We start from the raw sequence: 15,047 nt of genomic DNA, 5'->3' as shown, positions 1-15,047 counted from the left end.
TACTGTATATATATATATATATATATATATATATCTGTGTCAGTGTAAACTACTTGTACCTGATGATGACAAAACCTTGTCGAAACGTTGTACATTTGCTGTTATGTTGAACTTATATTAAAGTTTTTCTTCATTACCCATTCAAGCCGTCTCCAAGCATTATTGTAGAGAGAGGTCTTGGGTTCAGTCTTACTCCCAAGAGATGCAGAAATGGAACTAACACATGTACACAAGGCTTGAGAAGTATCCTACCTTGTGATTCCTAACTGCAATGTTCTGTTTAATCTTGTTCAATTATAATGAATGATTTGTTGTTATAACATACAGTAAATATATCAGCCAAGGACAATCATACCTTTAATCCAACACTAGCAGCTCCAACGTCTAATGATCAATATATTTGATTAAAAGTTTCATTATCTATCTATCTCCTTAGCCTAATAGAAAATAGTAATCATAGCCAATATCATAACAGAAAATGTTACATATTCTATTAATCATAGCAGATAACTTAATGGCAAATGTGTCAACGTGTGTTAAAAAACACATCCAAACAATCAATGTGTCTGCTTATGATTAGCAATGTAATTTATCTGGCAGGCCAACGTATGGTGCCCTAATTATGTAAAGAAACTAAACCTTGTCGAAACGTTGTACATTTGCTGTTATGTTAAACTTATATTAAAGTTTTTCTTCATTACCCATTTAAGCCGTCTCCAGCCATTATTAATCTCAAAGTGGGTTCCTCGTCATCGAAGTTAGCACAAAGACATTCCTAATTTTAAAGTACTTGCTGACCAGAGTAAAGGCAGCCAAGACAGTCAACAACATTCTGCCGTCCACACTAAGGGATTGACTGTCACTCTTATAATGCACCCACAACTTAAAGTGAGGGGAATATTTTAAGGTATCGCATTGATTCAAACCTGGCTCGCCAGCTCCGAAATCCAGAGAGCAAAAATTAGATAACACCCGATATAAATAACGTTTTATTCAAAGCGTGTCGCTCGAAGTGTTAAAAATTAAAATTCGTAGAACAAGTTTGAATATTTTAGTTTTAACACTTATTCAAAATTAATTCACGTGAACTTTGAACCATTATCATATTACATATGACAAGTTTCAGGAATGATTAATATTTACAGACAAACCTGTATACTAGCCCTGGTATATAGGAATAAAGGAGATTTTGGAACTTGTAACTGCAAAACCAAAGCCCTATTTTGTCGTCCCGATTGAAGCATAAAGTAAAAAGTATTTCTGGGAAATATTGCCACCCAGTAGCAAGCACATCGGTATGTCTACGGACTTACAATGCTAGAAACTGGTTTTCGATACCCATGGTGGGCAGAGCGTAGATAGCCCATTGTGTAGCTTTGTGCTTAACTTCAAACAAATAAACAAAGAACTGTGGAATATCATAAAATTCAATCAACTGAAACGAGAAGGCTCAGGGTCGAACCTCGGACTCTATCAGCATAAAATGCATATCAACAGCGGAAATATAGTGTATGCTAATAGATAACTATAACCTAATATAGAAAAATAGTAACTAATTGATTATTAGACGTGAGTGATTGTATAGGATACTAATGATGAGAATGATAAATAATCCATATCAGAAATCAAGCTCTTTGTACAACAGAGCAGTTGCTTAGCTCTGAAACCAAAAATGTTTGACTTAGACATCAACTATGATATGCAGCATACATAGAGAAATTATTAAAAATGTTTTTTTTTCTAGAATATATATTTATGTATCATAAATGAGGAGAGTTAGCATAAGAAACTTAATGTTGAGTAATAAACGCCTTAAGAGCCTATCTTTCAACAACCATGTATTTTTAATTATCGTGGGATCACAAAAGAGAGTAATTAAATCCAAAATTAAGAGTAACAAATATGTTTACTTCTGGCTTTTGAAGTTCATATATCATGTTGCGTTGTAGCCTACATGGTGCATAATTCCTCTCGTGATTCATGACATGCACGACAGTACAAATTGAAACGCTAAGCCTCCCATATGTGACGTCATTTTAGTGTTTACTTACTGACTGACAAGACAACACAATACTGTACAGTAGGGCGAGTGGTTAAAACAGGTGACCCCTCCAGGCGGTCTTTGGCCTCCTTTCGGAGAAATTATTAAATTCTTTGATATACCGTTTAAATGAACGATTTTGTCTATTTCTTTTCGTGATTAATACTTATATTACTAAAGCATTAGTGTTTTGTTTACGTTAATCGATTCGTCTATTTCCGCCTGTGAGTGATATGGATATTATTAAAGACTTAGAAATACCGTTTACATTAAATATATTGTCTATATTTTCTTCCGTGCGTGATATTAATATTAAGAAAGCCCTGGTATATCATCTTAATCAACGTTTTGTCTATTTCTTACCATAATAGGCAGTTTCTTTTCATGTTGAAGATAAACATAAAAATGTTGGTAAAATAATATTTTGTCTGATGATTCACCGTTACTTTGGTGCAGAAATTTCGTTGGTGAACAGATATTTAAATATGACCTGTACATTCTACTTCTAGCCCAATCACAATCGTTTTATGAGCTGTTTGACACGCTCTGTTTCACTCCAGCCATTCTCGATATCCTGCTTCGACTATCTCATCTTAAAATCAAACAATTATTTAAACTCGCCTTTAGTTTTTATTTTCCATTATAGTGTTCTAGCTTAAGTTCATAGAATTCAGTTGCTGACGTCATACATAATTGTTCGAAACGTACATTACAAAGGTAAGGTTATATGGCTTGAAGAAAGGTTCTGTAGGCTTGTTGACGAGTTATATACAAATGGGTTCGTTAAGGAATTTGATTGTTCTGTATCACAATACAAATGCATTACATAATTCAAACTCGACTTTGCTAATCCTAGGTATGATGCCATTCGTTACTCCAAAACGTTTTCCATACAAACAACTAGACTGAGACTTTAACACTTAACGGTTTTATGTTCTACGCTAAATCTTTGAACAGGTTTTACACAAATAAAGTAACATAACGTACGAAAGGAACGGACTCGTATTCTTACTCCATGTTGTCTTAATTCATTACACCGAAGTTCTAAAATGATAAACACGTATTTATATACGGACGTTTGTTTATGGTGCAAATCAAACACTTATAGCGATTAGCTCTCACAACTGCAATCAGTAGGAGAAATCTATGAACATTTTGTTAGATGTTCACAGAAAATAAGAATCTTGTTTGTTTTAGAGCAAAGCCACGTTGGACTATTTGCTGTGTCCAACCCGGGGAATCGAATCCTAGATTTTTAGCGTTGTGAATCCGTAAATCTACCGCTGTTCCACTGGGGGGACTTACATAAAACAGAAAATAAATCCAGCTCCAATGAAAAACTGAAATATTTCTATTTGTGTGTGTGTGTGTGTCAGCAATTTTTATGCAGAATGACAAACAATAATTATATGATACATTAAAAAAAGATCTGAAACTTTAGTTTTCGAGAAAGTACCTCTAAGAGAAAAGTAGAGAAAAAGTATCCATGATACTGATTAGTACAATAGTATAAAAAAAACGAGGATATGAGATTCAAGCCATGGTTGGCTAATACAGAAAATAGATGTTCGGAAACTGAATATACTTAGCAATTAACATATAGCTTTCTTTTGGAAAAATAGATGTTCGGAAACCGAATATACTTAGCCATTAACATATAGCTTTTTGGAAAATAAAAGATCGGAAACCAAATATAATTAGCAATTAATATATAGCATTTTGGAAAAACAGATGTTTTAAAACCGAATATATTTAGCCATTAACACATAGCTTTGTGGAAAACAGATGCTTTAAAACCGAATATATTTAGCAATTAATATATAGCATTTTGGAAAAACAGATGTTTTAAAACCGAATATATTTAGCCATTAACACATAGCTTTGTGGAAAACAGATGCTTTAAAACCGAATATATTTAGCCATTAACACATAGCTTTGTGGAAAGCAGATGTCCTGAAACTGAATATACTCAGCTATCAACATAGAAAGCATTTTGGAAAACAGATGTTCAGAAACCGAATATACTCAGTCATCAGCATAAACATAAAAAGCATTTTGGAAAACAGATGTCCTGAAACCGAATATACTCAGCTATCAGCATAGAAAGCTTTGCGGAAAACAGCTATTATGAAACCGAATAAAATCACCCATGAACACAGAAAGCTTTTTGGAAAACAGGTCCTCTGAAACCGAATAAACTCAGCCATCGACACACAGAAAACTTTGCGGAAAATAGCTTTTATGAAACTGAATGAACTGGGCCATCAACATAGAAGGCTTTATCGAAAACAGATGATTTGAAACCGAATAAACTCAACCATCGATACAGAGAGCGACAGTATCTTGTTTGTTTGAACTTTGTGTGATGAAATGAAAAGACCAATCACAGTAGTTCGATGAAAAGTCACTAACATACTTCTTATAAATTATACAGTTGCAAAACAACGTCTCCACTAGTGTTGCTCCATTCTAGGGTATTCAGATAATGAGTGAATGGATAACTTATTCTATTCACTCGCTTGAAAAACGTGTGTATGTGGCAATATTTTCGTCTTCTACAAGTGACTATAAGCTGAAAAATTGAGACACTAGGCTTGCTTTCATTTAAGACCACATAGAAATTTATACACTTTTTTTATTAGGCTTACGTCAGTTATCACAAGGTGCAATTTTTGTAGTGTATCTTACTATCAAGCATATTTTCAAACTCGATCTATGAAAACGGTTTTCTACTATTGGTCCTTGAAGTTACAGCATAAACATCTTGTGTTTTCAAATATATATGTGTGTGTGTAGTACGAAACTGACTGATTTTATTAACTTAAAATGACCTCCTGCTGCCTGAAATCCATATTATAAATTCACATCGAATCAATCCAAAGCTATTAAATGTTAGCTTCCTGACTAACTATTACTCAAGTTGACTTTACTTACTGAGAATACTAGCATGAAAAAGTATGCAGTCATGAGATATAACATTGTGTAATTGATTTGTTTTGTACAGCAGACGATATGACTGTCATGGTTCCCTTTCCTAGCAACTTGCGTTGCATAGAAACTATGTAGTTAATGTTCTGCGACTACTCAATTTGTGTCGTAACTATATACAACTACTGTAGTTGAATGATCTGCGACTACCGTAGTGACCTTCCGTAACAACTTGGATTGTGTGGTAACTATATACCACCACTGTAGTTGAATGATCTGCGACTACCGTAGTGCCCTTCCGTAACAACTTGGATTGTGTGGTAACTATATACAACTACTGTAGTTGAATGATCTGCGACTACCGTAGTGCCCTTCCGTATCAACTTAAGTACTATTGCTCAAATGGTGATGTAGAACAAAATGCTAATTATTTATTTAGAAAAGTCTACCTGATGGTTCAGTGGTAAGTTGGGGCGCTTATAACGTTAAAATTCGACATTTTATGCTTAATAGTTATAATACAAATGGTTTAGGTTACAAACTCATTAAACGAATTTTCAACGCATCATGCGCGACACCTCAATAAAACCTGAAGATAGTAAAACAAGTAAGTAAGATGTATCAATTTTTTTGAATAACAGAATAAACACTGTATGTAAACATAAAACTGGCAGTTGCTGGACTTGTGATCTGAGAATCAAGTGGTCCAACATCTGTAGTCATCTTAATTTGATCTGAGAATCAAGTATTCCAACATCTGTAGTCATCTTAATTTGATCTGAGAATCAAGTGGTCCAACATCTGTAGACATCTTAGGAGGGAAAACAGAAGGCAACAGGATGACACTGAATGACACTATTAAATATAAAATATATAATAATAAAAGGCCATTCTATCTGTGTGTGTGTGTGCGCGACAGCCATAGCTCCATACTAAGTTGACCCTGAGGGTGTGCACCTGGTTATTATTACTTAACTTATCCGCATGCTTGAGCGCATGCGTGCCCCATAGTATACCCTGTAGTATATCAGATTAACAACTTCTAATTTATAAAAAAAGCCAGTGCGTTTTGGTAACTATGCGTTCCAACAATGGCTTTTATGTCATGTTGCTCAGCAATAAAAGTATAACGTAATATTGTTGTTAGTCTATATACTGAAAGTATAAAATAAAATTTATAGACAACAAAACTGGAAAAATATTTGTTGATTTCTTAATGTAGAGCCTCCGTTGATTAAAGAGGTTGTTTTTTTATTATTAAAATCGTTGGTGATATAATAGAAAATACTTTAATTCAGAAACGATTTAAGTTTAAAACTGAATCGATATTTTTACTTTCATGATACATTCTATGCACTTGCTAAACTATAACAACCTAATAACCTGCGCGAAGCAGGGTACTTTCGCTAGTAATACATAAAAGAGAAAAGACTGGTCGAAGATCGGGTGAACTGGAGAACCATGATTGTCAGCCTATGGATCGAAAATGGCACTACGATTGATTGATTGATTGACTTTGATGGGGAATTTATTATTTTTATTAGACAATCTAAGTGTGTTTAAAGTTTTAGATGATCAGATCCTCAGTCATCTTCCTCTAAGTCTCTCTATTCAAGTTGAAACTTTTAACGAAACAAAGAGAAAGGGTTGAAAGAGGTATTGTAAGTTAAAATCACTTTCAGTCAAACTTGAATGGAAAGGCAAGAAAAATGAAAAACTTGTGAAATATTTTAAGAAATACAGGATGAAAAAAAATAGGTTATCAGAACGGCTACAAAGAGATCTTTAGAAGTAAGGTAGATCCGGTCCGAATTTTGAACTGCTGACCAGATGGAGGGCATATAGTCATACCCGCTGCAGCAAAGACCTTATCTGACTTTTAGAAACGAATAATAAGACTGACTCTAACTTATATATCGCGCCCACAAATAAAGATACGGACCATTTTCAGCTGTATCGCTGGTCGAACTTTGTCTCTGCCGATCCGCAGCCTGACACGTTACCTTCTAGGCCATTCCTGGCTTTATAAAATGTTTACTAACGCATAAATAGACAAGAAGTTATATATAAAATGACTAAGCTCTATAATAGGAATTTATACCCGTTTTTAAAACAATAAATAAAAAGTTTAGAGCCACTTACTTACCAAAAAACTTATTTACCAAAAAACTTACTTACCAAAAAACTTATTATTTCAAGGGGCAATCTGGTTAGAAAATGAGGAACCTAAATCGCTCTTGAAGAAATATTAAACAACTTAGATGGTAATAAAAAAATTACGATTACCACCAACTTCTTGATATCGATTACTTTAAAACTATTTTGGATTAAAATTATGATAGATACGATGATTTGATGCATCAAAGAAACAAAAACTCTTGATTGTAAACACGATTTTCGGCAAATTAGTTAACTTTTTTAACATATTTAAGAATAGAAATTATACCATAATTGATCAGAGTCTTGATTACATTTCAAATATAGGTTTTCTGGTTAAATGGAATAAGGCTATAACATGTCTTTTATTCAAAAAACAATACATTTTACAATTATTCGAAACAGTTTTGATGAACGAAGTTGATTCGCTATTTACTCACATTAAGGACAACAGAGTGAAAGACAAAATTGGGAAAAATTTTTTAAAGGTATTACGGACATCAAGAAGGGCATAGAAGTTGGTATCAAAACTCAATTTTACAGATTTTGTTTATTTTTTTCGTTTCTGATTAAGCACAAAGCAACACAATGAGCTGTCTGTACTGCGCCCACTACGCGTATAGAATCCCCATTTTTAGCATTATGAGCCCACAGACTGCGAGGCTCTTATAATAAAAAAGGTTGATTAATTGTAGTTTTACTAGAGCAACTGACTCACGAAGTTTAACTTTTAAACTAAACAAATGATCGTGTATGTTTCCGACATAAATTATAAAAAATATTCCATAGCATTTATTACGAATCGAAATATTCTGTAAAATTTCGTGGCGACCCAACTTAGGTTTAACTATAACGTGGACACTATTTCGTGGCGACCCAACTTAGGTTTAACTATAACGTGGACATTATTTCGTGGCGACCCAACTTAGGTTTAACTATAACGTAGACACTAGTAGTTTAAAGTAAGACATTTCTTTTCATACACTGAATTCCTCAAGTATCGGGGTCCTAGTGATGTCTGCCTTAATACAATGTGGCACCGTCCTTGACCTAAATAACTGTTGTTACTTTGTAAGGAATAGTCTCAAATGGGACCCGGGAGGTATATGGTGAAATGTGTTTTCCGTTGATGTTTTAAAAGTTCAGTTAGTTTGTAGAAACTGAATTGTTGAAATTTTTACCTAAACAAAAATACCTTGTGATGTTTCCAAATTTGTTTCATAAGACTGTTAGTAGACTATTCCAAGAAGTTCAATTTGTTACCTTGAATGTTTTGTTTTGTAAAGTTTATGTTGCTGAAATGATACGTTGGTCTGCTGATCAAAAACTTCGACCATGGCCCCTGAAAGGTGTCCTTTAAAGTTGTTTTAGTTGTTCATGGAGATATAAACTGGTATACGAATTATGGTATTGGGAGACAAGAGATATATCTCAAATCCTTTTTTAACACTCCCCTAATTTGAAATCGGAAAAGTACAAATTAAAAAAAGCGTAAAAAAATATTCGGATCAGGTTCTTTTTATTACAAATGTTAGGCCTATTAGTTTTTTTTTTTTTTAGTCAGCTTGAAATTCTTATACTACAAATATGAATAGCTTTTCAGATAGACTTTTCTTTCTCATCTTCCAACCCAGTTGAGGAGTTCTAGTATTATACGAAAGGCCGTCTGGGCAGTGACTTGTGAGAGCGAAGAGATACTCTGAAATGCTGTTTTTACATACTTCAGATCTGACATCCGAAATGACCAGCTCCAGAATCAAAACAATTAACTAATAGGTTCGCTAGTTTTTCTGAATGATGATTAAAAGTTAATTCAAGTAAAATAAATATTATTAATAATAAACAATTTAGTGTTAAAATAAACATATGACTTAATCTTATTAAAAATCATAAACCTAATTCTAACATGTAATGGCTTACATAAAATTGATACAAGTTACAGTTCACCAACTTAATCTCGTTCACATGGAAACAGTTGTTATTTAAATAATTCATGATATAAATAGCTGTCAGTTTTATGGGGGCCGAATTCTTTACAGTAGGTGCCTGTGAATTGTTGATGATAAATTTTAACAATAAACGGACGGCACACAATCCACTTGTTTTAAAATAATATATATTCAAAACAAGTCAAACGCATGTACAAAAAAATTCGTTACACTATTGTTTACCACAGATGTATCCAGAGCCTTGAATAGTTCTATTTCACGTCAAAAGTCCACACAGGCTGATTCAATTGCTTTAGAATCCAAATGACAAGACCAATTATTCTTCTCTACTCTGTTATTACAATACAATCTTCGATTATAATATTTTAAAAGTCGCCACTATACACTCTTTATGGGTAAACTTACAAACACTGTTTAGATCTATATCTCTCACTAACTTTGTCTTACTTTCACTAACATAACTTATGCTAACTTGGTCGAATATATATATATACCTTGCCCAACCGAGGTCTAGAACTTAATACAAACCGCGAGACGCTATACTGTAACAATAATCACTTAAAGCAATGAGAAAAATACAGAAGGTTCGAGTATTGTGGCGTCAATTCACAACAAATGAATCGTAAGCAGTTACGTTATCAAACTCTCCATAACTACTGTTTCTAAAAATAACTTACTTTAATGCTTGCACAATATTGTTTGTTTGTTTGTAGTTAAGCACAAAGCTTCACAGTGGGCTCACTGTGCTCTGCTCACCACGGGTATCGAAACCCGGTTTATAGCGTCGTAAGGCCGCAGACATGCCGCTGTGTCACAATATAAACTACACAATACTCTCGTACTAAAATTAAAATGAACAGTCGTTTATATCAAACAATAGCGCCTCGGCTATGTCTCACTTATCTCAGCCAGCCTGATGAATCGTGATATTGAACGAAAGGCCTTGTCGGCACTGAATATAACAAATATAGCGTGGTTGACATACTTAATTTTCACTTATAAGCTTTATACTTAACTAAATGTTCATTAAAGTGTAATAACATCCAAATAATAATAACAAGTATGAACAGTCAGAACTTAAGATCATCGCTCATTCTTAATTTTTTTCTCCATTGTGTATTTAATTTAAAACTATGATTCTGAGTCGAAAGTATAAATAAGAAGAGTGACTGGTTCAGTGATAGAAACACTTTACAGTGTAATTTTTTTAAATATTGTCCAAACATTTACTACAACTGTTTATTTTGTAGGATTCTAAGTCTAATAATAGACTAATCGTCTAAAGCTAGTAATATCGTAGAACCAAAAGTTATCGCGAGGAAAATGATTGTACTTGGAATTTTTAACTAGTAGTACTTAGGATAAAGTTTCACAAAAACCTCTTAAGATCTTTTCTAAATTCATTGTTAAGCCAAAACTTAAGAATTTCGTAAGATATTTCCTAAACTGTTTCACAGATTATATTAGGCTAAACACGACTTCAGAAGTATCTTAAAACCTTAAACATAATTTATACAAAATGCCTTAATTCTTTAGTTTTCAGAAGCTTCACACGTTCTTGTCATTATTTATTTTAACAATTTTTGTTTTCAGTTTAAATAATAAAAAGTAACAATCTAAACACTAGAGGTCATAGAGGTTGTTCAAATCTGGTCTAACAACATTCACATTGGTTTAGTTACAAATATGTTTTACTTAAAAACAATTGCTTGTTTGTTTGTTACGAATTTCGCGCAAAGCTACACGAGGGCTATCTGCGCTAGCTGTTCTTAATTTAGCAGTTTATTTAATAGTGAAATACGATTACACTTAACTTCTGATCAAAGCCAGCTTCATACACAGATTAGAATATAAATTGATCAATAACAGATTTAAGTAATTTAAACTTCATAAAAGTTGTTTTGGTTTCAACAACGGATTTTCCATAATTCAGCTACGCAGATTTCGAAAATACTATACTTTTTTCTATCACGCAAGGATTTTTTACAAATCGTGGAAAAAAAAAACTCTTACTTAGAACAAATTATTATTTTGTTTACTACAATGATAAGTTTAATTATGTTTGTTAACAAAAATATTAACAAAATGAAGAACATTGATGTCAAACGAATATGCAAAGCTACACGAGAGATATCTGCGTTAGCCGTCCCTAATTTAGCAGTGTAAGACTAGAGGGAAAGCAACTAGTCATCATCACCCACCGCCAAATCTTGGGGTACTCTTTTACCAACGAATAGTGGGATTGACCGTCACATTATAATGCCCCAACGGCTAAAAGTGCGAGCATGTTTGATGCGATGGGGATTCGAACCCGCGACCCTCAGATTGTGAGTTGAGCGCCTTAACTACCTGGCCATGCCGGCCCATAACAAATATGCATCCTCATTCATCCTGATTTTTCTGTGAAATCTACCTCTCGTAGTCTTACAACTAGGTGTTGTGGTTTTTCTTTTATGTATTGCGTTGTGATATTTTGTGAAAAACCTATACGCGATGGAGAAAATGGATATCATTTTTGGATTCAGCGAACAGGAATTACTGTAGGACATATAAAAATTTCAAGACAGTAAAATCATCGCAGTCTTGTGTAATTAATATAGACAATTCTAATACTATGATTTAGGGTAATAGGATTAGTAATTATGAAGGATAAGCTGACACATTTCGTGTATCCATAAATGGGTTTGTATTTTAAAGAGCAGGAGTAAAACTAACAATTATACATCTAGAAGTGGCAATCAAAGGTATACATCTCCTGTTTTGACACTCCCAGTATTGGAGGATCTAATTCAGTTAATCTACTAACTATGGAATTGTTTGATAGTTGGGTAAATATTCAAACACGGGTCTCAACTCAAAAGGGAGATCTAAACCTTAAAATGTATGTCTATGTCACTTGACCAAGAGCCACGATTCTTTGAAGATACTATAATTTTATTCGCGCTCCCTAGCTTGTACTCTGTAACTTCTCTAATGTCTGTATAAATAAAAGTATACGTTTGTTGCCATCACTCTTGAGTTTAACCTATTTCAGAAGTCATCAATACAACTAGGCTTTACAAGGAATACCATGCATAGTTTTGGTATTCGTACTGGAAAAAAAGGGGATTTAACTTATTGGAAATGGTACAAAGTGTGACTACTAAGACAATTTTAGAGCTATCGTATAGGAATAGGTTAATATTTCTTGACTTGGTTTCTCTTTAGGAAAGAAGTGTAAGAGATGATCTTATTGGAGTTTATGGGAATATCCGGGGTATCAACAAGATAAAGGCCTTTGGTTTATTTATGCTGTATTGGGAGACAACAGGACAAGATAACACGAGTTTAAGATTTGAAATACAGAATGAAGTTCGATTAAGACAGTTTTATTTTTCTAACAGGGTGACTAAATGTGGAATCAGTTAAAGGAGAAATAGACAATTTCCAGCAGAAAAAATAAATAAAGGATGTGCTTAGTTTTTTACTTTTTCTCAAGGATGGATGTACAGAGACAACCTTCAAGGATCAAATTGTCCCTTCTTGCCCGTATATTGTGTTATGCTACAACAAGTTGTGAAATATCAATTCTAATAAAGTTTCAAGTAGAGGTTGAAACAGGTAACTCAAAAGAAAAATATCGCCACAGGGTTTCTTGTTGCCAGTCTGTTAAAAAGTGGAACAAAATCGTAATGTGTTGCGAAAGGAAAGGACCTCAAAACAAACAGACAAGACAATTACAACGACGAACTGTTAGACCATCAATTGAAAGAATAGATATTAATATCTTTCACCCATGACAGAATCGAATGACCGAAAAAAATACACCATGCAGGTAATGGACTATTAGTAGCGGTAAGCGAATATTGCATCAAATTATAAAGCTGAAACACTGAACTGATTGATGATATTTTCATCAAGTAAATAGGTACCCACTGAGCTTCATTTTGACCAACTACGGAGTTTTGAATCAGTGTGATGTTTTTATATACCTAAGATTTTAAGAATAAAGAACACCAAAACAGCCTTCAACTTTTATTGAAGTGATAGAGCAATACAACAGTATTCATTTCAGGTACACCGTTTACAACTGTCCTGGGATTCTCGAGACTCTGAAAAAAACCTAGGTAAGCCAGTGATAAGATAAAGTAATGCCAATGTTTAAAAATCTGGGTTTGACATTATGAACAAAAGAAAGTGAAATATATCTTCAAAACTAAGGCCAAAAACAGTATTGAACCAGAGCAACTTGAGTAGCTATAGAAATATCAGGGTGAGGAGAAAGACCGTGAATACCAGTAAACTGACTGAACTGGACGAGGATCCTTAAAACAGGTCATGAGTGGTGCTGGAGAGTTAACCCTTTATCTGATTCTAAATAACAGAAAACTTCCTTATCCCCTGAAATATTCCTAGAGCCAAGAAACATCTAATGTAAAATCACTTTATCTCAAACTTCTCTAAGTCAAGAAAACCAAGACAACAAATTTCACGACTTTGTATACATCCTGCTAAGTAAGTTAGTAATGAATTCGAAAGTTTTATGAATTCTCACTCTCCTTTGTAAAGTCTGTAAGTGAATAACTAAAGTATTTTAATTAATACATAAGACACAACGAACCAAATGCCAAAAGTGGGCGGAAATTGGAGCGTACTGGGAATCTGTTTTTCCTCACGTAACCAGAGGTAAAAAAAAGTGACAAACTCAGTTGCAGGATAAAGACAGAGGCAATTTATAGATCTTTAGATTCACGAAACAGCTGGGTGTGCAGTGAACTCGATGAGTATAGTAATGAAGACATTATTTTTCGGAACTTTCATGGATGAACAACTTAAATTGTGTTAATTTTTGTTCTACACTTATGTTGATATTTTTTAATGATTCAAAAATGCGATTGGAGAAACTAGATTAACTTTTTAAGTAATTAAGCTATGGATTTTGCCCCTCAGACAATTTCTGTGTCCATTATAAGTTACATGTTATTATTTATAATAAAGCAGTGTTTCCTCATCAAAAGAAAATAAAATACCAAGGAACATTCCAAGCTTATAAATTAGTTTAAAACTGAAAAAAGGTATAGTTATATATAATTCTTCGTTAGTTTCATATACTTCACAGTAGAATGCCGACAGCGACACTTAACCAGTTTTATAAATACCTTAACTCCCTTACCTATTATGTAATCATATTCCATATCAAATTGACCGTCAGGAAGTTGTACTCTTCTGTCAGCAGAGCGAAAAAATATCAAGGCCATAATTGGTAGCAATGCACCGAGAAGAGAGAACGCACCTGCCATTGTAGTAGTTGTGTTAATAACACCTTTTAAAGTAGGAACTACACCAAAATATTTTAAGTCCAACTGATAATTTTCAGGATTTTTTATGCGACTTTCAGCCTTCGGAACATTTAGAGTTTGCTTCTGAATTTCACCCAAGAGAAAGCCTACACTACTCGTGACTAGCAGAATGTTAAGTACGTATAAGAACTGAAAAATAGGGTTGTTTACAAAGCACACATTTTTCTTTCGAAATCATAGTGTAGAAACGCCTAACGAACAGTCCACCCTCCTCTTCTCTAAGTATAGGAATACGCCGAATAAAAATAGTTCGCATCTGCATGTGAGTGTATTCGGTTAACAACTCGTTTTCGCAGTCGTCAGGGTTGCGGTCACCCCAGGTCCCGGATCACACGAATACTTCGGGCGGTATTCGCTTGGGCGGAGTTTTCCCTTAGCTTCCGACATGGAGCAACCTGGCGCCCGGTAGCAAGCACACCAGATAATACCGGACAAAGTAGCAAAGTTGACAAAACAAGGTTAGTAGATTCAGGTAAACAACGAAGTCCGCGCACAAGGATATGAGGCAAGGCCAAGGTCCGCTTCAATAAGCCTGTTCTGTAGGTTAGCACGGAAAATATCTGAGTAATAAAGTGTTGGTTTATTCTTAATCTATAATTTTCTCCAGTCAACAAGGGTGTTAATAAGCTCAAG

General features: G+C 33.9%; 1 protein-coding gene across 1 annotated transcript in view; it reads right to left on the bottom strand.

Moving 5' to 3' along the window:
• LOC106460192 (glucose dehydrogenase [FAD, quinone]-like) overlaps positions 1 to 14,322 on the bottom strand; it is a 32,816-nt gene extending 18,494 nt beyond the window's left edge. Inside the window, exon 1 of the mRNA XM_013919879.2 lies at positions 14,228 to 14,322. Coding sequence (XP_013775333.2) covers positions 14,228 to 14,312 — 85 coding nt within the window. The 5' untranslated portion in view covers positions 14,313 to 14,322. The remainder of the gene's footprint in view (positions 1 to 14,227) is intronic.
• Positions 14,323 to 15,047: the final 725 nt, after the last annotated feature.

The sequence above is a fragment of the Limulus polyphemus genome, unplaced genomic scaffold, assembly GCF_000517525.1.
Source record: "Limulus polyphemus unplaced genomic scaffold, Limulus_polyphemus-2.1.2 Scaffold726, whole genome shotgun sequence".
NCBI classification, from domain to species: Eukaryota; Metazoa; Arthropoda; class Merostomata; order Xiphosura; family Limulidae; genus Limulus; species Limulus polyphemus.
Note: the sequence above shows the minus strand (reverse complement) of the source record. Positions and strands in the feature narration are given on the sequence as shown.